The 25,940-nt window shown below is 41.2% G+C and overlaps 2 protein-coding genes and 1 non-coding gene across 5 annotated transcripts in view; all 3 read right to left on the reverse strand.

Annotated features, from left to right (window-relative positions):
* The window catches only part of POLD1 (DNA polymerase delta 1, catalytic subunit), a 57,384-nt gene extending 45,082 nt beyond the window's left edge, over window positions 1–12,302 (reverse strand). The window contains exons 1-6 of the mRNA XM_058859737.1: window positions 12,255–12,302; window positions 11,325–11,515; window positions 7,148–7,255; window positions 5,741–5,878; window positions 3,456–3,587; window positions 750–918 (exon numbers count right to left, since the gene is read on the reverse strand). Coding sequence (XP_058715720.1) covers window positions 750–918; window positions 3,456–3,587; window positions 5,741–5,878; window positions 7,148–7,255; window positions 11,325–11,511 — 734 coding nt within the window. The 5' untranslated portion in view covers window positions 11,512–11,515; window positions 12,255–12,302. The remainder of the gene's footprint in view (window positions 1–749; window positions 919–3,455; window positions 3,588–5,740; window positions 5,879–7,147; window positions 7,256–11,324; window positions 11,516–12,254) is intronic.
* Window positions 12,303–12,772: 470 nt separating this feature from the next.
* LOC131589956 (small nucleolar RNA SNORD88) lies at window positions 12,773–12,859 on the reverse strand. The gene has a single exon (XR_009279909.1). It is a non-coding gene; the product is annotated as a small nucleolar RNA SNORD88 (small nucleolar RNA).
* A 1,855-nt stretch (window positions 12,860–14,714) lies between these two features.
* On the reverse strand, window positions 14,715–25,682 carry RPS9 (ribosomal protein S9). 3 transcript variants are annotated; one of them, XM_058859731.1, is made up of 5 exons: window positions 25,585–25,682; window positions 25,152–25,253; window positions 24,587–24,709; window positions 21,331–21,517; window positions 14,715–14,909 (listed from the first exon to the last, which is right to left on the reverse strand). In XM_058859731.1, exons 2-5 carry the CDS (start codon window positions 25,246–25,248, stop codon window positions 14,732–14,734), a joined length of 585 nt encoding a protein of 194 aa, XP_058715714.1. In that variant the 5' UTR covers window positions 25,249–25,253; window positions 25,585–25,682; the 3' UTR covers window positions 14,715–14,731. The 3 variants fall into 3 exon arrangements, with proteins under 3 accessions (XP_058715714.1, XP_058715715.1, XP_058715716.1); XM_058859732.1 differs by having other exon boundaries at window positions 25,152–25,265; window positions 25,585–25,611; XM_058859733.1 differs by lacking the exon at window positions 14,715–14,909 and adding an exon at window positions 17,233–17,379.
* Window positions 25,683–25,940: the final 258 nt, after the last annotated feature.

Genomic DNA, 25,940 nt, shown 5'->3' on the forward strand with positions numbered 1-25,940 from the left:
TTTGGGGATGTTTTTGGGGTGAATCCCGTGTGTTTTGGGTTGAATCCTGTGTGTTTTGGGGATGTTTTTGGGCTGAATTCCCTGCATTTTGGGGATGTTTTTGGGGTGAATTCCAGGGATTTTGGTGATGTTTTTGGGGATAATCCCGTACATTTTGATGATGCTTTTGGGTTCAATTCCCTGCATTTTGGGGATGTTTCTGGGCTGAATTCCATGGATTTTGGGGATATTTTTGGGGTGAATCCCCTGCATTTTGGGGATGTTTTTGGGGTGAATCCCCTGCATTTTGGTGATGTTTTTGGGCTGAATCCCCTGCATTTTGGGGTGATGTTTTTGGGGATAATCCCGTGTGTTTTGGGTGATTTTTTGGGGTGAATTCCAGGGATTTTGGGGATGTTTTTGGGGATAATCCCCTGCATTTTGGGGATATTTTTGGGCTGAATCCCGTGGATTTTGGGCTGTGTTTCAGGGTGAATCCCCTGCATTTTGGTGATGTTTTTGGGGTGAATTCCCTGCATTTTGGTGATGTTTTTGGAGATAATCCCGTGTGTTTTGGGGATGTTTTTGGGGATAATCCCCTTCATTTTGGGCTGTGTTTCAGGGTGAATTCCATGGATTTTGTGGATGTTTTTGGGGATAATCCCGTGTGTTTTGGGTTGAATCCCCTGCATTTTGGGCTGTGTTTCAGGGTGAATTCCATGGATTTTGTGGATGTTTTTGGGCTGAATTCCCCGGATTTCGGGCCGTACCTGATCTCGAAGTCGATGTTGGCCTCGTAGGGCGGCGCCGGCTGCACCCCCAGCTCCCCCCAGCGCAGGCCCCGCTCCAGGAGGCGCCGGGCGGGCGGCACCAGGCGGGGCAGGGAGAGCCGGACCCGGACAAACGGGGACAGGGAACTGCCCTGGAAACCCAGGATACCTGCGGGGAAACCCGGGAAAAGATCGGGAAAAATCCGGGAGAAATACGGGAAAAGATCGGGAAAAATCGGGGAAAAATCGGGGAAAAATCCGGGAAAAGATTGGGAAAAGTTGGGGAAAAATCCGGGAGAAATACGGGAAAAGTTCAGGGAAAATCGGGGAAAAATTGGGGAAAAATCGGGGAAAAATTCAGGAAAACTTCTGGAAAAATCGGGGAAAAGTCCAGGAAAAATCCAGGAAAAGTTCGGGAAAAAATCGGGGAAAAATTCGGGAAAAATCCGGGAGAAGTCCGGGAAAAATCCAGGAAAAATCCGGGAAAAGTTCGGGAAAAGTTCGGGAAAAATTGGGGAAAAATTCGGGAAAAGTTTGGGAAAAATTCGGGAAAAGTTTGGGAGAAATTTGAGAAAAATCCGGGAAAAATTTGGGAGAAATTCGGGAAAAAATTCAAGAAAAATTCAGGGAATTTGGGAAGAATTCAGGAAAAAATCGGGAAAAGTTCAGGAAAAATTTGAGAAAAATTCGGGAAAAATTCAAGAAAAATTCAGGAGAAATTCAGGAAGAATTTGGAAAGAATTCGGGAGAAATTCGGGAAAAGTTCCAGAAAAATCTGGGAGAAACCCGGGAAAAGTTTGGGAAAAATTCGAGAAAAATTCGGGAAAAGTTTGGGAGAAATTTGGGAAAAGTTTGGGAGAAATTTGGGAAAATATTGGGAAAAGTTCGGGAAAAATCGGGGAAAAATTGGGGAAAAATCCGGGGAAAAGTTCGGGAAAAATTCAGGAAAAGTTCGGGAAAAATCCGGGAGAAATCAGGGAAAAGTTCTGGAAAAGTTCGGGAAAAATCGGGGAAAAATCCAGGAGAAATCCAGGAAAAATCCGGGAAAAGTTCAGGAGAAATTCGGGAAAAATTCAGGAAAAGTTTGGGAGAAAATCAAGAAAAATCCGGGAAAAGTTCGGGAGAAATTCGGGAAAAATCCGGGAAAAGTTCGGGAAAAATCCGGGAAAAATTTGGGAAAAGATCGGGAAAAATCCGGGAAAAATTTGGGAAAAGTTCAGGAAAAATCGGGGAAAAGTCCAGGAAAAATTCAGGAAAAGTTCAGGAAAAGATCGGGAAAAATTCAGGAAAAGTTCGGGAAAAAATTGGGAAAAATCCAGGAAAAGTTTGGGAAAAAATTGGGAAAAATCCAGGAAAAGTTTGGGAAAAATTCGGGAAAAATCCAGGAAAAATCTGGGAAAAGTTTGGGAAAAATCTGGGAAAAGTCCGGGAAAAGCTCAGGAAAAACTCGGGAAGATTTTGGGAAAAATTTGGCAAAAATTCAAGAAAATTCAGGAGAAATTCGGGAAGAATTTGGGAAAAATTTGGGAAAAATTTGGGAAAAATTTGGGAAAAATTTGGGAAAAATTTGGGAGAAATTCGGGAAAAATTCAGGAGAAATTCGGGATTTGGGGAGGAAAATTTGGGGAAATTTGGGATTTGGGGGGAAGAACTCCCAGGGTAAAAAAGGGAAAATGGGATTTGGAAATGGGTGGGAATGGAGCCCAAAATATCCCGAAAATTCCCTCAAATCCCACCCAAAATGCACAGGAAACATTCCCAAAAAATCATCCCAGAATCTCCCAAAATTGTCCCCAAAAAATCCCCAAAATCCTCCCCCAAAATCCCCAATTTTGGGATCCCAGGACCAATCCCAGCATTCCCAAAATTCCCAAATCCCAGATTTTGGGATCCCAAAATTCCCAAATCCCGGATTTTGGGCTCCCAGGACCAATCCCAGCATTCCCAAAATTCCCAAATCCCGGATTTTGGGCTCCCAGGATGAATTTTGGGATCCCAGCATTCCCAAATCCCGGATTTTGGGCTCCCAGAATTCCCAAATCCCGGAGTTTGGGATCCCAAGACCAATCCCAGCATTCCCAGCATTCCCAAATCCCGGATTTTGTGTCCCCAGGGCCGTTTTCCGTCGGGAATTCCGGCATTCCCGGGGATTTTTGGGATCTCACTTCGCTTCCAGAGCAGCTCCAGCCCCAGGATGAATTTTGGGATCCCAAAATTCCCAAATCCCAAATTTTGGGCTCCCAGGACCAATCCCAGCATTCCCAAAATTCCCAAATCCCGGATTTTGGGACCCCAGGAGGAATTTTGGGCTCCCAGCATTCCTAAATCCCGGATTTTGGGCTCCCAGGATGAATTTTGGGACCCCAGGATGAATTTTGGGATCCCAGCATTCCTAAATCCCGGATTTTGGGACCCCAAGATGAATTTTGGGATCCCAAAATTCCCAAATCCCAGATTTTGGGCTCCCAGCATTCCCAAATCCCGGATTTTGGGCTCCCAGGATGAATTTTGGGATCCCAGAATTCCCAAATCCCAAATTTTGGGCTCCCAGGACCAATCCCAGCATTCCCAGAATTCCCAAATCCCGGATTTTGGGTCCCCAGGGTGAATTTTGGGCTCCCAGCATTCCCAAATCCCGGATTTTGTGTCCCCAGGGCCGTTTTCCGTCGGGAATTCCAGCATTCCCGGGGATTTCTGGGATCTCACTTCGCTTCCAGAGCAGCTCCAGCCCCAGGACGTTTTTGGGGGGCCGGGATTTGGGGCTCCCCCCGCGCTGCTCCCGGCTCAGCTCCCGCTCCAGCTCCCGCTCCAGCGGCTCCAGGTGATCCGGGAGAACCCCTGGGAAGGAGAATTCCCAAAAATCCTGCTGGGATCCCACGGAATTCCCGAAAATCCCACTGGGATACCACGGAATTCCCGAAAATTCCACCCAAATCCCCATGGAATTCCCGAAAATCCTGCTGGGATCCCACGGAATTCCTGAAAATCCCACCCAAATCCCCACAGAATTCCCGAAAATCCTGCTGGGATCCCGCAGAATTCCCGAAAATCCTGCTGGGATCCCACGGAATTCCCGAAAATCCCACCCAAATCCCCCCAGAATTCCCAAAAATCCTGCTGGGATTCCACCCAAATTCCCAAAAATCCCACCCAAATCCCCACAGAATTCCTGAAAATCCCACCCAAATTCCCACAGAATTCCTGAAAATCCTGCTGGGATCCCACAGAATTCCTGAAAATCCCACCCAAATCCCTACAGAATTCCCGAAAATCCTGCTGGGATCCTGCAAAATTCCCGAAAATCCTGCTGGGATCCCACAGAATTCCCACAGAATTCCCAAAAATCCCGCTGGGATCCCACAGAATTCCTGAAAATCCCACTGGAATCCTGATAAAATTCCCCCAGAATTCCCAAAATTCCCCCAAATTCCTTCCCCAAAAACGCTGATTTGGGGGGGAACTTTGGGATTTTTATGGGAATTTTTGGAGAAATTTTGGAATTTTGGGGGGATTTTTGGGATTTTCGTGGGGATTTTTTTGGGAATTCCTGGAATTTCGGGATCAGGGATTTTTGGGGTGAATCTCCCAGGTTTTGGGGTCTCACCTGGGGAAACCAAATCTTGAATTTGGTGGGAATTTTGGGCTTTTTGCAGGAATTTTGAGATTTTTTTTGTGATTTTTTTGGGAATTTCGGGATTTTTTGGGGGATTTTTTTGGGAATTCCGGGAATTTGGATCCCAGGGATTTTTGGGGTGAATTTCCCAGGTTTTGGGGTCTCACCTGGGGGTGCCTGGATGTCGATTTTTGTGGGAATTTTGGGCTTTTTATGGGATTTTTTTGGCAATTTTTATGGGAATTTTTGGATTTTTGTGGGGATTTTTTTGGGAATTCCGGGAATTTGGATCCCAGGGATTTTTGGGGTGAATCTCCCAGGTTTTGGGGTCTCACCTGGGGGTGCCTGGACGTAGAAGTAGGGATTTTTGGGGGGATTTTTTTGGGGAATTTTGGGATTTTTTTGGGATTTTCGCGGGGATTTTTTTGGGAATTCCGGGAATTTGGATCCCAGGGAATTTTGGGGTGAATCTCCCAGGTTTTGGGGTCTCACCTGGAGACACCAAAGGTCAATTTTGGTGGGAATTTTGGGCTTTTTAAGCAAATTTTTGCAGAAATTTTGGAATTTTGGGGGGATTTTTGTGGGGATTTTTTTGGGAATTCCGGGAATTTGGATCCCAGGGAATTTTGGGGTGAATTCCCCAGGTTTTGGGGTCTCACCTGGGGGTGCCTGGATGTCGATTTTTGTGGGAATTTTGGGCTTTTTATGGGATTTTTTTGGCAATTTTTATGGGAATTTTTGGATTTTTGTGGGGATTTTTTTGGGAATTCCGTGAATTTCGGGATCAGGGAATTTTGGGGTGAATTCCCCAGGTTTTGGGGTCTCACCTGGAGACACCAAAGGTCAATTTTGGTGGGAATTTTGGGCTTTTTAAGCAAATTTTTGCAGAAATTTCGGGATTTTTATGGGAATTTTTGCAGGAATTTTGGGATTTTTGTGGGAATTCCAGGAATTTGGATCCCAGGGAATTTTGGGGTGAATTCCCCAGGTTTTGGGGTCTCACCTGGGGGTGCCTGGACGTCGATTTTTGTGGGAATTTTGTGCTTTTTATGGGAATTTTTGCAGGAATTTTGTGGTTTTTTCGGGAATTTTGGGATTTTTTTGGGATTTTCGCGGGGATTTTTTTGGGAATTCCGGGATTTTGGATCCCAGGGATTTTTGGGGTGAATCTCCCAAGTTTTAGGGTCTCACCTGGGGAAACCAAACCTCAATTTTTGCAGGAATTTTGACCTTTTTCTGGGAATTTTTTCCAAAATTTTGGGATTTTTATGGGATTTTTTTGGGAATTTCGCCATTTTTTGGGGGATTTTTTTGGGAATTCCGGGATTTTGGATCCCAGGGAATTTTGGGGTGAATTCCCCAGGTTTTGGGGTCTCACCTGGGGGTGCCTGGACGTAGAAGTAGGGGGTGAAGCCGTGCAGGTGGACGCAGACGCTCAGCCCCTCCCCCGTCACCCCGAACATCCGCAGGATGGGGGAGGGGTGGGGCCAGCCCGGGAACCCCGGGGGGGGAATCCCTGGAAAAAACAAAATTTGGGAATTCTGGGAGAGGTTCTGGAGGAGTTTGGGGGAAATTGGGGGGATTTTGGGAAAATTGGAGGGATTTTGGGGAAAATTGGGGGGATTTGGGGGGAAATTTGGGGGAAATTGGGGGGATTTTGGGGAATTTGGGGGGATTTTGGGAAAATTGGAGGGAATTTGGGGGGATTTTGGGGAATTTGGGGGGATTTTGGGGGGAATTTGGGGGGATTTTGGGGGAAATTTGGGGGGATTTGAGGAGATTTTTGGGAAATTGGAGGGGATTTGGGGGATTTTGGGGAATTTGGGGGAATTTGGGGGATTGGAGGGAATTTGGGGGAATTTGAGGGAATTTGGGAGGATTTTGGGGGAATTTGGGAAAATTGGAGGGAATTTGGGAAAATTGGGGGGATTTGGGGGGAAATTTGGGGGGATTTGAGGAGATTTTGGGGAAATTGGAGGGGATTTGGGGGGATTTTGGGGAATTTGGGGGGATTTTGGGGAAATTGGAGGGATTTTGGGAAAATTGGAGGGAATTTGGGAAAATTTGAGAGAATTTGGGATGATTTAGGGGGAATTTGGGGGGATTTGAGGGATTTTAGGGGTATTGGGAAGAATTTGGGGGGATTGGAGGGAATTTTGGGGGATTTTGTGGGAAATTTTGGGGAATTTGAGGGATTTTGAGGGGATTTGGGAAAACTGGAGGGATTTTGAGGGGATTTTGGGGAATTTGGGGGGATTAGAGAGATTTTGGGGGGAATTGGGGGGATTTTGGGAAAATTGGAGGGAAATTTGGGGGGAATTTGGGTGGATTTGAGGGATTTTAGGGGGATTGGGAGGAAATTGGGGGGATTGGAGGGAATTTGGGGGGAATTTTGGGGAATTTGGGGGAATTTGAGGGATTTTGGGGAAATTGGAAGGAATTAGGAGGAAATTTGGGTGGATTTGAGAGATTTTGGGGGGGATTTTGGGGAATTTGGGGAGATTTGAGGGATTTTGGGGGGGATTTTGGGGAATTTGGGGAGATTTGAGGGATTTTGGGGGGGATTTTGGGGAATTTGGGGAGATTTGAGGGATTTTGGGGGATCCCAGGGGGGATTTGGGGGGTCCCAGGGTGGATTTTGGGGGGGATTTTGGGGAATTTGGGGAGATTTGAGGGATTTTGGGGGGGATTTTTGGTGTTTTCGGGGCCTGTTCGATGTGTGGGGATTGGGGTTTTTCCCAGGGGGGTTTTTGGGGTGGATTTGGGGGATTTTGGGGCTCCTCACCCACGTAGTGGTCGATGTCCATCTGCAGGAAGGTCAGAGTTTCGGGGGGCTGCGGGGGAGGGGCGGGGCGGCGCCACTTGGGGGGCACCTCCCCCACAAAGAGAGACCCTGGGGGGGGAAAAGAGCCAAAATCAGCCCAAAAACACCCAAAAACAGCACAAAACATCAAAAAACACCCAAAATCAGCCCAAAAACACCTAAAATCAGCCCCAAAACACCCAAAAACAGCACAAAAACACCCAAAAACAGCACAAAACCACCCGAAATCAGCGCAAAAACACCTAAAATCAGCCCAAAAACACCCAAAATCAGCCCCAAAACACCCAAAAACAGCACAAAACATCAAAAAACACCCCAAATCAGCCCAAAAACACCCAAAACCAACACAAAACATCAAAAAACACCCGAAATCAGCCCAAAAACATCCAAAAACAACACAAAGCATAAAAAAGCACCCAAAATCAGCCCAAAACCACCCAAAATCAGCCCCAAAACACCCAAAAACAGCACAAAACATCAAAAAACACCCAAAATCAGCCCAAAAACACCCAAAAACAGCACAAAACATCAAAAAACACCCAAAAACAGCACAAAACCACCCAAAATCAGCCCAAAAACACCCAAAAACAGCACAAAACATCAAAAAACACCCAAAAACAGCCCAAAAACACCCAAAAACAGCACAAAACCACCCGAAATCAGCCCAAAAACACCCAAAAACAACACAAAACATCAAAAAACACCCGAAATCAGCCCAAAAACACCCAAATCAGCCCAAAAACACCCAAAACCACCCGAAATCAGCCCAAAACCAACACAAAACAGGCAGCAAATGTAAAAAAACACCCAAAACCAGCCAAAATCACCTAAAAATGACAGAAAACAGGCAGAAAACATCAAAAAATCACCCGAAATGAGCACAAAAACCACCCAAAAACAGCCTAAAACCACCCAAAACCAGCACAAAACAGGCAGAAAATGTAAAAAAAACACCCCAAATCAGCCCAAAACCACCCAAAAACAGCCCAAAAACACCCAAAAACAGCCCAAAACAGGCAGAAAACGTCAAAAAACACAACTGAAATCAGCCCAAAACCACCCAAAATCAGCCCAGAAACACCCAAAACCAACACAAAACAGGCAGAAAACATCAAAAAAACACCCGAAATCAGCCCAAAAAACACCTAAAAACACCCCAAAACCACCCCAAAACAGGCAGAAAATGTCAAAAACCACCCCAATCAACAAAAAACACCAAAAACCACCCCAAATAAGAAAAATACACCCAAAAAATCCCAAATCGGGGAGAAAACATTCAAAAAATGCCCAAAATCAGCAAAAATCACCTAAAACCACCCAAAACCCATCCCAAATCAGTGAGAAACACCCAAAACTCAGCCAAAACCACCCAAAGTTACTCCAAAAATACCCAAATTGTCTCTAAATAACCCAAAACCAGGCAAAACCATCCAAAACCACCTAAAATAACCCAAAACAGCCTCAAAATCACCCAAAATCACTTAAAATAAACCCAAACCGGACTCAAAACATCTCAACCCCAAAACCATCAAAAATCACCCCAAAATTACCTAAAATCACCCCAAAACAGCCCCAAAAATACCTCAAATAACCCAAATTAATTAAATAACACCAAAATAACCCCAAAACAGCCCCAAATAACCCCAAAATCACCCCAAAACAGCCCCAAAATCACCTCAAATAACCCAAATTAATTAAATAACACCAAAATAACACCAAAACAACCCCAAATAACCCCAAAATCACCTCAAATAACCCAAATTAATTAAATAACACCAAATAACCCCAAATCCCCCCAAAATCACCCCAAAACAGCCCCAAAATCACCTCAAATAACCCAAATTAACACCAAAATAACACCAAAACAACCCCAAAACAGCCCTAAAAACACTTCAAATAACCCAAATAAATTAAATAACACCGAAATAACCCCAAATCCTCCTAAAATCACCCCAAAACAGCCCCAAAATCACCTCAAATAACCCAAATAAATTAAATAAGACCAAAATAACCCCAAATCCTCCAAAAATCACCCCAACAGTCCCAAAATCACCTCAAATAACCCAAATTAATTAAATAACACCAAAACAACAGAAAAACAACCCCAAAACAGCCCCAAAATCACCTCAAATAATCCAAATAAATTAAATAACACCGAAATAATCCCAAATCCTCCTAAAATCACCCCAAAAAAGCCCCAAAAATACCTCAAATAACCCAAATAAATCAAATAACACCCAGATGACCCCAAAACAACCCCAAATCCCCCCAAAACAACCCCAAAATCACCTCAAATCACCCCAAAACAGCCCCAAAATCACCTCAAATAACCCAAATTAATTAAATAACACCAAATAACCCCTAAAACAGCCCCAAAACAGCCCCAAAATCACCTCAAATAACCCAAATAAATCAAATAACACCGAAATAACCCCAAATCCTCCTAAAATCACCCCAAAACAGCCCCAAAATCACCTCAAATAACCCAAATTAATTAACACCAAAATAGCACAAATACAACTCCAAAACAGCCCCAAAACAGCCCCAAAACCACCTCAAATAACCCAAATTAATTAAATAACACCGAAATAACCCCTAAAACAACGCCAAATAACCCCAAAATCACCCCAAAACAGCCCCAAAAATACCTCAAATAACCCAAATTAATTAAGACCAAAATAACCCCAAATCCTCCTAAAATCACCCCAAAACAGCCCCAAAAACACCTCAAATAACTAAAATAAATTAAATAACACCAAAATAACCCCAAAACAACCCCAAAATCACCTAAAATCACCCCAAAACAGCCCCAAAATCACCTCAAATAACCCAAATTAATTAAATAACACCAAAATAACCCCAAAATCACCTAAAATCACCCCAAAACAGCCCCAAAATCATCTCAAATAACCCAAATTAATTAAATAACACCAAAATAACACCAAAACAACCCCAAATAACCCCAAAATCACCCCAAAACAGCCCCAAAAACACCTCAAATAACCAAAATTAATTAACACCAAAATAGCACAAAAACAACTCCAAAACAGCCCCAAAATCACCTCAAATAACCCAAATAAATTAAATAACACCGAAATAACCCCAAAACAACCCCAAATAACCCCAAAATCACCTCAAATAATCCAAATAAACCAAATAACACCAAATAACCCCTAAAACAACCCCAAAATCACCTAAAATCACCCCAAAACAGCCCCAAAAATACCTCAAATATCCCAAATTAATTAAATAACACCAAAATAACCCCAAATCCTCCTAAAATCACCCCAAAACAGCCCCCAAAACACCTCAAATAACCCAAATTAATTAAATAACACCCAAATAACCCCAAAACAACCCCAAATCCCCCCAAAATCACCTCAAATAACCCAAATAAATTAAAAACCACCCACATGACCCCAAAACAACCCCAAAATCACCTAAAATCACCCCAAAACAGCCCCAAAATCACCTCAAATAACCCAAATAAATTAAATAACACCGAAATAACCCCTAAAACAACCCCAAATCCCCCCAAAATCACCTCAAATAACCCAAATAAATTAAATAACACCGAAATAACCCAAATAAATTAAATAACACCGAAATAACCCAAAATCACCCCAAATCCCCCCAAAATCACCCCAAAACAGCCCCAAAATCACCTCAAATAACCCAAATAAATCAAGTAACACACAAATTAACCCCAAAACAGCCCCAAAATCATCTAAAATCACCCCAAAACAGCCCCAAAAACACCTCAAATAACCCAAATTAATTAAATAACACCAAAATAACCCCAAAATCACCTAAAATCACCCCAAAACAGCCCCAAAATCACCTCAAATAACCCAAATTAATTAAATAACACCGAAATAACCCCAAAACAACCCCAAATAACCCCAAAATCACCTCAAATAATCCAAATAAATTAAATAACACCAAATAACCCCTAAAACAACCCCAAATCCCCCCAAAACAACCCCAAAATCACCTCAAATAACCAAAATAAATTAAATAACACCGAAATAACCCCTAAAACAACCCCAAAATCCCCCCAAAATCACCTCAAATAACCCAAATAAATTAAAAACCCCCCAAATTAAGCCAAAACCCCCGGAATTTTCCCCAATCTCACCGCTGGGCTGGCTCTGGGGGTCCGGGGGGGGCCCCTCTGTGGTTTCCAGCTCCTCCTCCAGTTCCTCCAGTTCTCCCAGTTGGGCCAATTCCTCCTCAAACTGGGACGGGGCTTTGGGACCCCCCCGGAATTTTTTGGGACCCCCGGGGGGACCCCCGGGAGCTCCCGGGCGCTTTGGAGCTTCCATGGGACTGGAAATAAGGAAAAAAATAAATAAATTTGGGGATTTGGGGGGGGGTTTTGAGGACACTCAAATGGTAAAAATTCCGGTTTTTCCTCAAAATTCCACAATTTTACAATGGAATTTCTTAAATCACACCCAAAATTCCCTCAGAGAGCCCCAAAATCCCCTCAGAGACCCAAAATCAACTCGGAGACCCCAAAATCCCCTCAGAGAGCCCCAAAATCCCCTCAGAGACCCAAAATCCCCTCAGAAAACCCAAAATCCCCTCAGAGGGACCTAAAATCAACTCAGAGACCCCAAAATCCTCTCAGAGCCCCAAAATCCCCTCAAAGCCCCAAAATCCCCGCAGAAAACCCAAAATCTCCTCAGAGAGCCCCAAAATCCCCTCAGAGGGACCTAAAATCAACTCAGAGACCCCAAAATCCTCTCAGAGCCCCAAAATCCCCTCAAAGCCCCAAAATCCCCTCAGAGAGCCCCAAAATCTCCTCAGAGAGCCCCAAAATCCCCTCAGAGACCCCAAAATCCTCTCAGAGCCCCAAAATCCCCTCAGAGCCGCCCCCCCCTCCCCTCACGATTCCCGCGCCGCTTCCGCCTCCCTCATTTTCCCTCAAATCCCCCCAAAAACTCCGCGGGGACCCCCCGAGACCCCGCTAAAGCTCCCAAAGATCCCAGGAAACCCCGAAATTCCCAAAAAAAACCCTCAAATTCCCCAAATTTCCCCTCAGGAAGAGCCCGACCGCCCTCACCTCGCTGAGGATCTCCCGCCAATGGCGGACCCGCCCCGGCAGTGCGCTCCGATTGGTTGATTTGACCCACGTGACTCGGCGTGACGTATTACGTAAAGCTCAACCCGCCAAACGGGCGCCGCCATATTGAGAAGGGAAAAGCGGCAGCTCATGGGCGCCGCCATCTTGGTGGTACCGGAAGTTTCTCCGTACGGGCGCCGCCATTTTGAGAGTGGCGCGAACCGGAAGTTCCCCATGGGCGCCGCCATATTGGGAGAGGCCTCAATCCCTCCTTAAATTTGGGATAAAATCCCAAAATATCCCAAATTTCCCAAAACTCCGGGATTTTCTTCCCAAAATAACAAAGCAGAGACTTTTTTTTTTTTTATTAATCCGAATTTTTATTGGCAGGAATTTCCCCTCTTTGCCCCCCCCGCACCGAATTCCGGGTGGCGTCAACCTGGAAATTAAATTAAATTAAAATAAAAGTGAATTCCAGCAGAAAATTCCCAAAAAAAATTCCCAAATTAAACATTTGGGGCCCCCTCAGACCCTCCCCGAGTGGGGGAGGGGCACAGGAATCCTTCAGGGGGGGTCAGAGCCCAGTGCTGCCATCATGGGGGGCCCCAAACCCCAAAAAATTTCATTTTTCACCTTCCAAATCCCCAAAATTCCCATTTTCCCCCCAAAATCCCATTTTTCTGCCCTCCCAACCACCAAAATTCCCAAAACATCCCATTTTTTCCCTACAAAATTCCCATTAAAATCCCATTTTTTCCCCAAAAAATCCCATTTTTCCCCCCAAAAAATCCCCCTAAAAAATCCCATTTTTTCCCCAAAAACCCCCCCAAAAATCCCATTTTTTTTCCCAAAAAAATCCCCTAAAAATCCCAATTTTTTCCCCAAAAAATTCCCACTGAAATCCCATTTTTTCCCCAAAAAATCCCATTTTTTCCCCAAAAAATTCCCATAAAAATCCCAATTTTTTCCCCCAAAATTCCCATTAAAATCTCATTTTTTCCCTCCAAAAATCCCATTTTTCCCCCCAAAAATCCCATTTTTTCCCCAAAAAATCCCCCAAAAATCCCATTTTTTTCCCAAAAAAATTCTCAAAAATTCCCATTTTTTCCCCTAAAATTCCAATTTTTCCCCCCAAACCTCACCAATCCCAGGAAATTCCCATTTTTCCCGTTTTAGGCTCAATCCTCCTCCTCATCCTCGCCAGCTCCTCCTCCTCCCTGTCCCTTCCCCCCAAAATCCCCTAAAAATCCCATTTTTTTCCCCATAATTCCCATTTCTCCCCTGCAAAATTCCCATTGTTCCCTCTCCCAAAAATCCCATTAAAATCCCATTAAAATTCCCTAAAAATCCCCTAAAAATCCCATTTTTTCCCCAAAAAAATCCCATTTTTTTCCCCTAAAAATCCCATTTTTTCCCCCCCAAAATCCCCTAAAAATCCCATTTTTTCCTCAAAAAATCCCCTAAAAACCCCATTTTTTCCCCCAAAAATTCCCATAAAAATCCCATTTTTTCCCCAAAAAATTCCCAAAAAATCCTCCTAAAAAATCCCATTTTTTTCCCCAAAAAAACCCCCCAAAATTCCATTTTTTCCCCCAAAAAACCCCCCCCAAAATTCCATTTTTTCCCCCAAAAAACCCCCCCAAAATCCCATTTTTTCCCCAAAAAATCCCCTAAAAATCCCATTTTTCCCCCAAAAAATCCCATTTTATTCCCCAAAAAATCCCCTACAAATCCCATTTTTTTTCCCCAAAAACCCCATTTTTTCCCTAAAAATTCCCATTTTTTCCCCAATCCTCACCAATCCCAGGAAATTCCCATTTTTCCCGTTTTAGGCTCAATCCTCCTCCTCATCCTCGCCGGCTCCTCCTCCTCCCTGTCCCTTCCCCTCAAAAATCCCATTTTTTTCCCCATAATTCCCATTTCTCCCCTGCAAAATTCCCATTTTTCCCTCTCCCAAAAATCCCATTAAAATCCCATTAAAATTCCCAAAAAACCCCCCAAAAATCCCAATTTTTTCCCCAAAAAATCCCCCCAAAATTCCATTTTTCCCCCAAAAAACCCCCCAAAAATCCTATTTTTTTTCCCGAAAAAATCCCCTAAAAATCCTATTTTTTCCCCAAAAAAACCCCCAAAAATTCCATTTTTTTCCCCAAAAAAATCTCCTAAAAATCCCATTTTTTCCCCCAAAAAATCCCCCAAAAATCCCGTAAAAATCCCATTTTTTCCCCAAAAAATCCCATTTTTCCCCAAAAAATCCCTTAAAAATCCCAATTTTTTCCCCCAAAATTCCCATTAAAATCCCATTTTTTCCCTCCAAAAATCCCATTTTTTCCCCAAAAAATCCCCCAAAAATCCCCTAAAAATCCCATTTTTTCCCCAAAAAATCCCATTTTTTTCCCCAAAAAATCCTCAAAAATTCCCATTTTTTCCCCAATCCTCACCAATCCCAGGAAATTCCCATTTTTCCCGTTTTAGGCTCAATCCTCCTCCTCATCCTCTCCGGCTCCTCCTCCTCCCTGTCCCTTCTTGGCGTTTTTCCTCTTGACGCGGCCGGGCCGGCCGCCGCCGTAGGGGGAGCGCAGGGAGAAGTCGATGTGTTTCTGGGAGTCCAGGCGCACGATGAACGACGGGATGTTCACCACCTGCTTCCGAACCCTGCGGGATCAGAATTCCCAAAAAAAACCCGGAGTCAAAATCCCAAAATTTGCATTTTTTACGGCAAAAAAATCGGCATTTTTGGGCAAAAAATTGAATTTTTCCTGTTTTTTTATCCCTTTGATTTTGCAAAAAGGAGATTTTTAAAGAAAAAATCGTTCGGGAAAAGAATCCCAAAAATCGGGGAAGTTTTCCATAAACTTCAAAGTTAAAATCCCAAAATTTGGGGTTTTTATGGAAAAAAAATCGGGAGTTTCGGGAAAAAAATTTGAATTTTTTTTGATTTTTTTATCAATTTTGGTTCCTAAAATAAAGATTTTTAGAGAGAAAAACATGTGGGAAAAGGATCCCAAAAATCGGGGAAGTTTCCCCGGAATTTCGGAATCAGAATCCCAAAATTTGGATTTTTTACGGAAAAAAAATCGGAATTTTCGGGAAAAAAATTGAATTTTTTGGGGTTTCTTTTTCCCTTCCTTTTTATGAAAATAAGACTCTTAGAGAGGAAAACGTTTGGGAAAAGAATCCCCAAAATTGGAAAAGTATTCCAAAAATTTAGGAGCCAGAATCCCAACATTTGGATTTTTTACGGCAAAAAATCGGAATTTTTGGTAAAAAAATTGAATTTTTTTGGCATTTTTAATCTATTTAGCTCTGTAAAAAAAGGAGATTTTTAGGGAGGGAAATGTTTGAAGTCGATGTGTTTCTGGGAGTCCAGGCGCACGATGAACGACGGGATGTTCACCACCTGCTTCCGAACCCTGAATTCCCAAAAAAAACCCGGAGTCACAATCCCAAAATTTGCATTTTTTACGGAAAAAAAATTGGGAGATTTTGGTAAAAAAATTGAATTTTTTTGATTTTTTTGATCATTTTTGGTTCCTAAAATAAAGATTTTTAGAGATAAAAACGTGTGGGAAAAGAATCCCAAAAATTGGGGAAGTTTTCCCAAAATTTTGAAGTCAAAATCCCAAAATTTGGATTTTTTTATGGAAAAAATCCATATTTTTTCCATAAAAAAAATTGAATTTTTTTGGTTTTTTTTTTCCCTTTCTCTTTATGAAAAGGAGATTTTTAGAGAGGAAAACGTATGGGAAAAGAATCCCAAAAATTGGGGAAGTTTTCCAAAAATTTAGGAGTCAGAATCCCAAAATTCAGATTTTTTTCAGAAAAAAAAAATCGGAATTTTTGGTAAAAAAATTGAATTTTTTTGGCATTTTTAATCTATTCAGTTTTGTAAAAAAAGGAGATTTTTAGGGAGGAAAATGTTTGAAGTCGATGTGTTTCTGGGAGTCCAGGCGCACGATGAACGACGGGATGTTCACCACCTGCTTCCGAACCCTGAATTCCCAAAAAAAACCCGGAGTCAAAATCCCAAAATTTGCATTTTTTACAGAAAAAAATTGGGAGATTTTGGTAAAAAAATTGAATTTTTTTGGTTTTTTTTACTCCTTTTGTTTCCTAAAATAAAGATTTTTAGAGAGGAAAACGTTTGGGAAAAGAATCCCAAAAATTGGGGAAGTTTTCCCGGAATTTCGGAATCAGAATCCCAAAATTTGGATTTTTTACGGAAAAAAAATCGGAATTTTTGGGAAAAAAATTGAATTTTTTTCTAATTTTTTTATCCCTTTAGTTTTATAAAAAAGGAGATTTTTAGAGAGAAAAACGTTTGGGAAAAGAATCCCAAAAATTGGGGAAGTTTTCCCAAAATTCCAAAGTTAAAATCCCAAAATTTGGATTTTTTATGGAAAAAAAATTGAATTTTTTTGGCATTTTTAATCTATTCAGTTTTGTAAAAAAAGGAGATTTTTAGGGAGGAAAATGTTTGAAGTCGATGTGTTTCTGGGAGTCCAGGCGCACGATGAACGACGGGATGTTCACCACCTGCTTCCGAACCCTGAATTCCCAAAAAAAACCCGGAGTCACAATCCCAAAATTTGCATTTTTTACGGAAAAAAAATTAGAATTTTTGGGAAAAAAATTGAATTTTTTTGGATTTTTTTATCAATTTTGGTTCCTAAAATAAAGATTTTTAGAGAGAAAAACATGTGGGAAAAGAATCCCAAAAATTGGGGAAGTTTTCCCGGAATTTCGGAATCAGAATCCCAAAATTTGGATTTTTTACGGCAAAAAAATCAGAATTTTTGGGAAAAAAATTGAATTTTTTTGGTTTTTTTTTTCCCTTTCTCTTTATGAAAAGGAGATTCTTAGAGAGGAAAAGGTTTGGAAATAAGAATCCCAAAAATTTGGGAAGTTTTCCAAAAATTTAGGAGTAAGAATCCCAAAATGTGGATTTTTTATGGAAAAAAATTTGGAATTTTTGGTAAAAAAATTGAATTTTTGTAGCATTTTTAATCTATTCAGTTTTGTAAAAAAAGGAGATTTTTAGGGAGGAAAATGTTTGAAGTCGATGTGTTTCTGGGAGTCCAGGCGCACGATGAACGACGGGATGTTCACCACCTGCTTCCGAACCCTGAATTCCCAAAAAAAACCCGGAGTCACAATCCCAAAATTTGCATTTTTTACGGAAAAAAAATCGGAATTTTTGGGAAAAAAATTGAATTTTTTTGGGTTTTTTTTCCCTTTTTTTTTATGAAAGTAAGACTCCTAGAGAGGAAAATGTTTGGGAAAAGAATCCCCAAAAATCTGGGAAGTTTTCCCGGAATTTGGGAATCACAATCCCAAAATTTGGAATTTTTACGGCAAAAAAATCGGAATTTTTGGGGAAAAAATTGAATTTTTTGGGGTTTTTTTTTATCCTTTTTGGTTCCTAAAATAAAGATTTTTAGAGAGAAAAACATGTGGGGAAAGAATCCCAAAAATTTGGGAAGTATTCCTGAAATTCAGGAGTCAAAATCCCAAAATTTGGATTTTTTATGGAAAAAAAATCGGAATTTTTGGGAAAAAAAATTGAATTTTTTTTGACTTTTTTATCAATTTTGTTTCCTAAAAAAAAGGTTTTCGAAGAGAAAAATGTGTAGGAAAAGAATCCCAAAAATTGGGGAAGTTTTCCCAAAATTTCAAAGTTAAAATCCCAAAATTTGGATTTTTTATGGCAAAAAAATCGGAATTTTTGGGCAAAAAATTGAATTTTTGGGTTTTTTTTTTTATCCTTTTTGGTTCCTAAAATAAAGATTTTTAGAGAGAAAAACATGTGGGAAAAGAATCCCAAAAATTTGGGAAGTATTCCTGAAATTTAGGAATCAGAATCCCAAAATTTGGATTTTTTACGGAAAAAAATTGGGAGATTTTGGTAAAAAAATTGAATTTTTTTGGTTTTTTTTACTCCTTTTGTTTCCTAAAATAAAGATTTTTAGAGAGGAAAACGTTTGGGAAAAGAATCCCAAAAATTGGGGAAGTTTTCCCAAAATTTCAAAGTTAAAATCCCAAAATTTGGATTTTTTATGGAAAAAAAAATTGGGAGTTTCAGGAAAAAAATTGAATTTTTTTTTATTTTTTTATCCCTTTAGTTTTGTAAGAAAGGAGATTTTTAAAGAGAAAAACGTTTGGGAAAAAAATCCCAAAAATTGGGGAAGTTTTCCCAAAATTTCAAAGTTAAAATCCCAAAATTTGGGGTTTTTATGGAAAAAAAATCGGAATTTTTGGGAAAAAAATTGAATTTTTGGGGTTTTTTTTTATCCTTTTTGGTTCCTAAAATAAAGATTTTTAGAGAGAAAAACGTTGGAAAAGAATCCCAAAAATTGGGGAAGTTTTCCCAAAATTTCAAAGTTAAAATCCCAAAATTTGGAATTTTTACAGCACAAAAATTGGGAGTTTCGGGGGAAAAATTTTGAATTTTTTGGGTTTTTTTTATCCTTTTTGGTTCCTAAAATAAAGATTTTTAGAGAGAAAAACGTGGGAAAAGAATCCCAAAAATTTGGGAAGTATTCCAAAAATTTAGGAGTCAAAATCCCAAAATTTGGATTTTTTACGGCAAAAAAAATCGGAATTTTGGGGAAAAAAATTGAATTTTTGGGGTTTTTTTTTATCCTTTTTGGTTCCTAAAATAAAGATTTTCAGAGAGAAAAACATGTGGGAAAAGAATCCCAAAAATTGGTGAAGTTTTCCCAAAATTTCAAAGTTAAAATCCCAAAATTTGGATTTTTTACGGCAAAAAAATCGGAATTTTTGGGCAAAAAATTGAATTTTTTGGGGATTTTTATGGTGAGAAAATTGGGGTTTTTGGGAAAAACGACAAAAAATTCTGGGAAAAAGCCCAAAATTTGGGATTTAACCCCGGAATTCTGAGCTGAACATCCCAGAAACCATCCCAGAAATAGGGAAAACCTCAAATTTAGGGGAAAAACACCAAAATTTGGGACAAAACACCAAAAACTTGAACCCTGAGAATTGCTGCGAAAATCGCACGGAAAACCACAAAAAAATTCCAGGAAAATCCCAAAATTTGGGATTTAACCCCAGAATTTTGGGATGAACACCCTCAAAACCATCCCAAAAACATGAAAAACCCCAAATTTGGGGAAAAAACACCAAAATTTGGGAAAAAAACACCAAAATTTGGGACAAAACACCAAAAACATGGCATTAAAGAAACCGAATTTTAACCTGTTACTAAAAATGCTGGGAAAATGATAAAAAATTCCAGGAAAAGCCCAAAATTTGGGATTCAACCCCGGGATTTTGGGATGAACATCCTCAAAAGCATCCCAAAAACATGAAAAGCATTAAAATTTGGGGAAAAAACACCAAAATTTGGGAAAAAAACACCAAAATTTGGGATAAAATACCAAGAATTTGAAACAAACTTGACCTGAAAGTTGCTACGAAAATCGCTGGAAAATGATGAAAAATTCCAAGAAAAAACCCAAAATTTGGGATTCAAACCCAGAATTTTGGGATGAACATTCTCAAAAGCATCCCAAAAACCTGGAAAACACCAAAATTTGGGGAAAAAACACCAAAACTTGGCACTTAAAAAACCGAATTTTAACCTGTTACGAAAAATGCTGGGAAAATGACAAAAAATTCCAGGAAAAAGCCCAAAATTTGGGATTTCTCCCTGGAATTTTGGGAATTCTCACCCAAAATTTGGGATTTAACCCCAGAATTTTGGGATGAACACCCTCAAAACCATCTGAAAAATGTGGAAAACCCCAAAATTTGGGGAAAAACCACCAAAATTTGGGACAAAACACCAAAAACTTCGCTTTAAAGAAATAGAATTTCAGCTTGTTGTGAAAAACGCTGGAAAAATGATAAAAAATTCCAGGAAAAACCCAAAATTTGGGATTTAACCCCAGAATTTTGGGATGAACATCCTCAAAACCATCCCAAAAACCTGGAAAACCTCAAAATTTGGGGAAAAAACACCAAAATTTGGGATAGAACACCAAAACTTTCAGACAAACTTGACCTGAGAGCTGCTGCGAAAATCGTTGAGAAAATGATAAAAAATTCCAGAAAAAACCCAAAATTTGGGATTCAAGCCCAGAATTTTGGGATGAACACCCTCAAAAGCATCCCAAAAACATGAAAAACCCCAAAATTTGGGGAAAAAACACCAAAACTTGGGACAAAACACCAAAAACTTGAACCCTAAGAATTGCTGCAAAAAACGCAGGGAAAAACAAGAAAAAATTCCAGAAAAAATCCAAAATTTGGGATTTTCACCCCGGAATTCCAAGCTAAACATCCCTAAACCATCCCAAAAATCCCCTGGAAAAGCTGGAATTGCCTGGGAATTTTTACCTGGATCTCAGCCCTGCTTTAGGGATGCTCTTCGCAAGGTGTACGGCAGAGCCGCAGTGAAGCCTTGCCGAGAAGCGGGAATTTCGGGAATTCTCACCCAAAATTTGGGATTTAACCCCGGAATTTTGGGATGAACATCCCAAAAACCATCTGAAAAACGTGGAAAACCCCAAAATTTGGGGAAAAAACGCCAAAATTTGGGATAAAAACACCAAAACTTTCAGACAAACTTGACCTGAGAGCTGCTGCGAAAATCGTTGGGAAAATGGTAAAAAATTCTGGGAAAAAAAACAAAATTTGGGATTCAAGCCCAAAATTTTGGGATGAATGTGCCAGAAGCCACCTGAAAAATGTGGAAAACCCCAAAATTTGGGGAAAAAACAGCAAAATTTGGGACAAAACACCAAAAACTTGGCACTTAAGAAACCGAATTTTAACCTGTTACGAAAAATGCTGGGAAAATGACAAAAAATTCCAGGAAAAGCCCAAAATTCGGGATTTAACCCCAGATTTTTGGGATGAACACCCCAAAACCATCCCAAAAATCCCCTGGAAAAGCTGGAATTGCCTGGGAATTTTTACCTGGATCTCAGCCCTGCTTTAGGGATGCTCTTCGCAAGGTGTACGGCAGAGCCGCAGTGAAGCCTTGCCGAGAGAAGCGGGAATTTCGGGAATTCCCGCCGGGAATTTTGGGAATTTCGGGGGCGGGACCCACCGGATGTGGCGCTGGCGGATCAGCACTCGGGCGTGGTGGATGGATTTGGCCAATCCCAGTTTGAAAACCTGGGTTTGGAGGCGGCGTTCCAGGAAATCCTCGATTTTCAGCCCCAAAATGTAATCCAGTTTCATCTTGCCCTCGTCCAGGACGCCGATGCGAACCAGGCGGCGCAGGAGGGCGTTCCCTAGGGAAAAAACACCGGAAAAATGGGATTATTCCAAAAAAAAAATGGGTGGAAAAAATGGGATTATTGCAGGGAAAAATGGGGAAAAAAATGGGATTATTCCAGGAAAAAATGGGTAGAAAAAATGGGATTATTCCAGGGAAAAATGGGTGGAAAAAATTGGAATTATTGCAAGAAAAACTTGGGAAAAAAAGGGGATTATTCCAGGAAAAAATTGGGAAAAAAATGGGATTATTCCAGGGAAAAATGGGTGGAAAAAATTGGGATTATTCCAGAGAAAAATGGGTGCTAAAAATTGAGATTATTCCAGGGAAAAATGGGTGGGAAAAAAATGGGATTATTCCAGGGAAAAATAGGGGAAAAAATGGGATTATTCCAGGGAAAAAACAAGGGAAAAATGGGATTATTCCAGGGAAAAATGAGGGATTTATCCCAGAAAATATAGGGAAAAAAATGGGATTATTCCAGCGAAAAATGGGTGCAAAAATGGGATTATTCCAGGGAAAAATAGGGGGGGGGGAAATGGGATTATTACAGGGAAAAGACAAGGGAAAAATGGATTATTCCAGGGAAAAATGGGTGGAAAAAATGGGATTATTCCAGAGAAAAATGGGTGCAAAAAACTGGGATTATTCCAGGAAAAAAATTAGGAAAAAAATGGGATTATTCCAGGGAAAAATGGGTGGAAAAAATGGCATTATTCCAGGGAAAAATGAGGGGTTTTTCCCAGAAAATATGGGGAAAAAAAAGTGGGTTTTATCCTGGGAAAAATGGGGGGAAAAATGGGATTATTCCAGAGAAAAAATTGGGATTATTACAGGAAAAAATGGGTGGGAAAAATAGGATTATTCCAGGGAAAAATGGGTGGAAAAAATTGGATTATTCCAGAGAAAAAACAAGGGAAAAATGGGATTATTCCAGGGAAAAATTTGGATTATTCCGAGGAAAAAACAAGGGAAAAATGGGATTATTCCAGAGAAAAATAGAGAAAAAAAATGGGATTATTCCAGGGAAAAAACAAGGGGAAAATGGGATTATTCCAGGGAAAAAACAAGGGAAAAATGGGATTATTCCAGGGAAAAATGAGGGGTTTATCCCAGAAAATATAGAGGGAAAAAATGGGATTATTCCAGGGAAAAATGGGTGGAAAAAATTGGGATTATTCCAGGGAAAAAACAAGGGAAAAATGGGATTATTCCAGGGAAAAATGAGAGGTTTATCTCAGGAAATATGGGGGAAGAAATGGGATTTATCCTGGGAAAAATGGGATTATTGCAGGGAAAAACAGCAGGAACAATGGAAGTATTCCAGGGAAAAATGGGTAGAAAAAATTGGATTATTCCAGGGAAAAAACAAGGGAAAAATGGGATTATTCCAGGGAAAAAACAAGAGAAAAATGGGATTATTCCAGGGAAAAATGGGATTAATCCAGGGAAAAATGGGTGGGAAAAATGGGATTATTCCAGGGAAAAAACAAGGGAAAAATGGGATTATTCCAGGGAAAAAACAAGGGAAAAACGGGATTATTCCAGGAAAAAATTGGGATTATTACAGGAAAAAATTGGGAAAAAAATGGGATTATTCCAGGGAAAAATAGGGGAAAAAAATGGGATTATTCCAGGGAAAAAACAAGGGAAAAATGGGATTATTCCAGGGAAAAATGGGTGCAAAAAATTGGGATTATTCCAGGGAAAAATGGGTGGAAAAGTGGGGGTTTTATCTCAGGAAAAATGGGGGAAAAAATGGGTTTTATCCTGGAAAATATTGGCGGGAAAATGGGGTTTTATGCCGGGAAAAGTGGGTGGGAAAATGGGGTTTTATCCTGGGAAAAGTGGGGTTTTAATCCCAAAAAATATCAGGGGAAAATGGGATTTTATCCAGGGAAAAATGGGGGCTTTATCCCAGAAAATATGGGGGAAAAAATTGGGATTTATCCTGGAAAAATGGGGGGAAAAACGGGGTTTTATGATGGAAAGTATTGGGGGGAAAATGGGGTTTTATGACAAAAAAAATACAATGGAAAAATGGGATTTTATCCCGGGCAAAATGGAGGTTTTATCCCAAAAAATATGGGGGAAAAATTGGGATTTATCCTGGAAAAAATGGGGGGAAAATTGGATTTTATCCCAGGAAAAATAGGGGGGAAATGGGATTTTATCCAGGGAAAAATGGGGTTTTCATCCCAAAAAAATATCAGGGGAAAATGGGATTTTATCCAGGGAAAAATGGGGGTTTTATCCCAGAAAATATGGGAGAAAAAATTGGGATTTATCCTGGAAAAATGGGCGGGAAAAAGGGGTTTTATCATGGAAAATATTGGGGGAAAAATGGGGTTTTATGGCAAAAAAAAATACAATGGAAAAATAGGGTTTTATCCTGGGAAAAATGGGGATTTTATCCCAAAAAATATGGGGGAAAAAATGGGGACTTATCCTGAAAAATACCGGGTAGAAAATGAAGTTTTATGCTGGAAAAAATTGGGAGAAAAACGGGATTTTATGACAAAAAAATACAACAGAAAAATGGGGTTTTATCCCAGAAAATATGGGGGAAAATGGGGTTTTATCACAAAAAAAAACAATGGAAAAATGGGATTTTATCCCGGGAAAAATGGGGTTTTATCCTGGAAAAAGTGGGAGAAAAATAAAGGAAAAATAGGGAATGAGAAAAGAAAATATTCATTTTATTAATGAATTTGCTTTATGAGTTTAATTAATTAAGTTAAAATTAAAAAGGAGCAAAAAAAGGGGAAAAATGAGAGAATGGAGAAACAAACCCCCAAAAACTCCTGAAAAAAAATGGGAATAACAGCAAAAAATTGGGGAAAATTCAGGAATGAAAAGGGAGTGGAAAAAAGGCAAAAAAGCACCAAAAAAATAAAAAAATAAAGAGAAAAAAATCCCAAAAAAACCCCTAAAAAAACTCCTAAAAAATAAAAATAAATTCTAAAAAATTCCAAACAACCCGGGAAAAACCCCCCAAAAAATCGGGAAAAATTCCAGGAATATTAAAAGATGGAAAAAAATGGAATTTGATGGATAAAAACTGGGATTTAGGAATGGAACTGACCCTCAAAGAGGCGCCTGGGGTCCTTCTCGTCCAGGGTCAGCAGCTCCCTCGCAGCCTTGCGGATCTTGGCCAGGGTAAACTTCACCCTCCACACTTCTCGCTTGTTCCTCAGTCCATATTCCCCTAAAAACCGGGAATTCCCAACATTCCAAACTTTTCCCGGCTTCCAAAACCCCGAAAAATCCCTTTTTTTTCCCGTAAAAAACCCCAATTTTTTCGCCCCCCAAATCACAATTTTCCGCCCCCACCATCTGTTTTTCCCTCAAAAACCTCATTTTTTCGTCCCAAAATCCCCTTTTTTTATCTTAAAATCCTTATTTTTCCCTCAAAATTCGTTTTCCCCCTCCAAAATCCCAATTTTCCTTCTCACAATCATTTTATTTTCCCCCCAATCCCTCATTTCCTCCCCCCCCAAATCGCCCTTTCCCCCCCCAAAAATCCATTTTTTCCCCCCGAACCCCTTCAAAATTCCGTTTTATCCACAAAATCCTCTCGTTCCCCATCAAATCCCTTTTTTTTCCCCTCAGAATTCCCAAAAAAATTCCATTTTTTCCCCTCATTTTACCGATCAATTTTAACTCCTGGTCGAGCCGCGACTTCTCAAAGGGACGCCTCGGGGTCACGTAGGTCTTGCGACACACCCAGCTCCTCGCCACCGGCATCGCGACTGCAAGAAAAACATATCCCGATATCCCAGCGGCCCCAAATTCCCAAAAAAATTCCCAAAATCCCCCCAAAAATTCCCGAAATTCCCCAAATCCGGGCGCCCCCTCACAGCACGTGGCGCGCTCTGCGCATGCGCGCTCCCCACACCCGCCAGGGGGCGCCAGCGCGGCGCTTGCGCCCTCAGAGCCCCGCGGAGGCCTCAAAGCCTCAACCGCGCCTAAAAGCGATTCCGCCGCTCCCGGTAAATCCCGGGGAGATCCCCGTGAGGACCGGGAAGGCTCCGGGAGCGGCGGAGGGAGAATTCCCGGTACCGGCGGCGGGCGCGTCCTCACCTCAGCTCCGCCGCGTTCGCGGGCACGGAAAGAAAGGCGCGGCCGCCAGCGTCTCCTTATATATCCCGGTGGAGAACGCCACGCCCAGTTTCTCTCCGTCAGCCAATCAAAACGCGCGGCGGGGGCGGTGTCGACCAATGGGAGGGCGGGGCGGAGGAACCATAGAGAGGAGGAGAGGCCGCGGTGGGCGCCGCCATGTTAGCGGGAGGGCGGGGGTTGAGCGCGGGGTCCTCCAAGGGAGGAGCGCGGGGATTTTGGGGCGGTTTTAGGCGATTTTGGGGCATTTTGGGCGATTTTGGGGGATTTTGGGGGTCGCGCGCCTTTCCAGGGGCGTCTCCAGACGTCCCTGAGGGTTG

Source organism: Poecile atricapillus, chromosome 30 (assembly GCF_030490865.1).
Source record: "Poecile atricapillus isolate bPoeAtr1 chromosome 30, bPoeAtr1.hap1, whole genome shotgun sequence".
In the NCBI taxonomy this organism is placed as follows: domain Eukaryota; kingdom Metazoa; phylum Chordata; class Aves; order Passeriformes; family Paridae; genus Poecile; species Poecile atricapillus.

Bases quoted from the DNA above. Each gene is read 5' to 3' on its own strand.
- RPS9 (XM_058859731.1), bottom strand. From the start codon at position 25,248: ATGCCGGTGGCGAGGAGCTGGGTGTGTCGCAAGACCTACGTGACCCCG. The intron at 24,710-25,151 runs GTAAAATGAGGG...CCCGGTTTTTAG, and splicing joins CCAGGAGTTAAAATTGATCG to GGGAATATGGACTGAGGAAC. The intron at 21,518-24,586 runs GTCAGTTCCATT...TTTTTTCCCTAG, and splicing joins CCCCAGGCGCCTCTTTGAGG to GGAACGCCCTCCTGCGCCGC.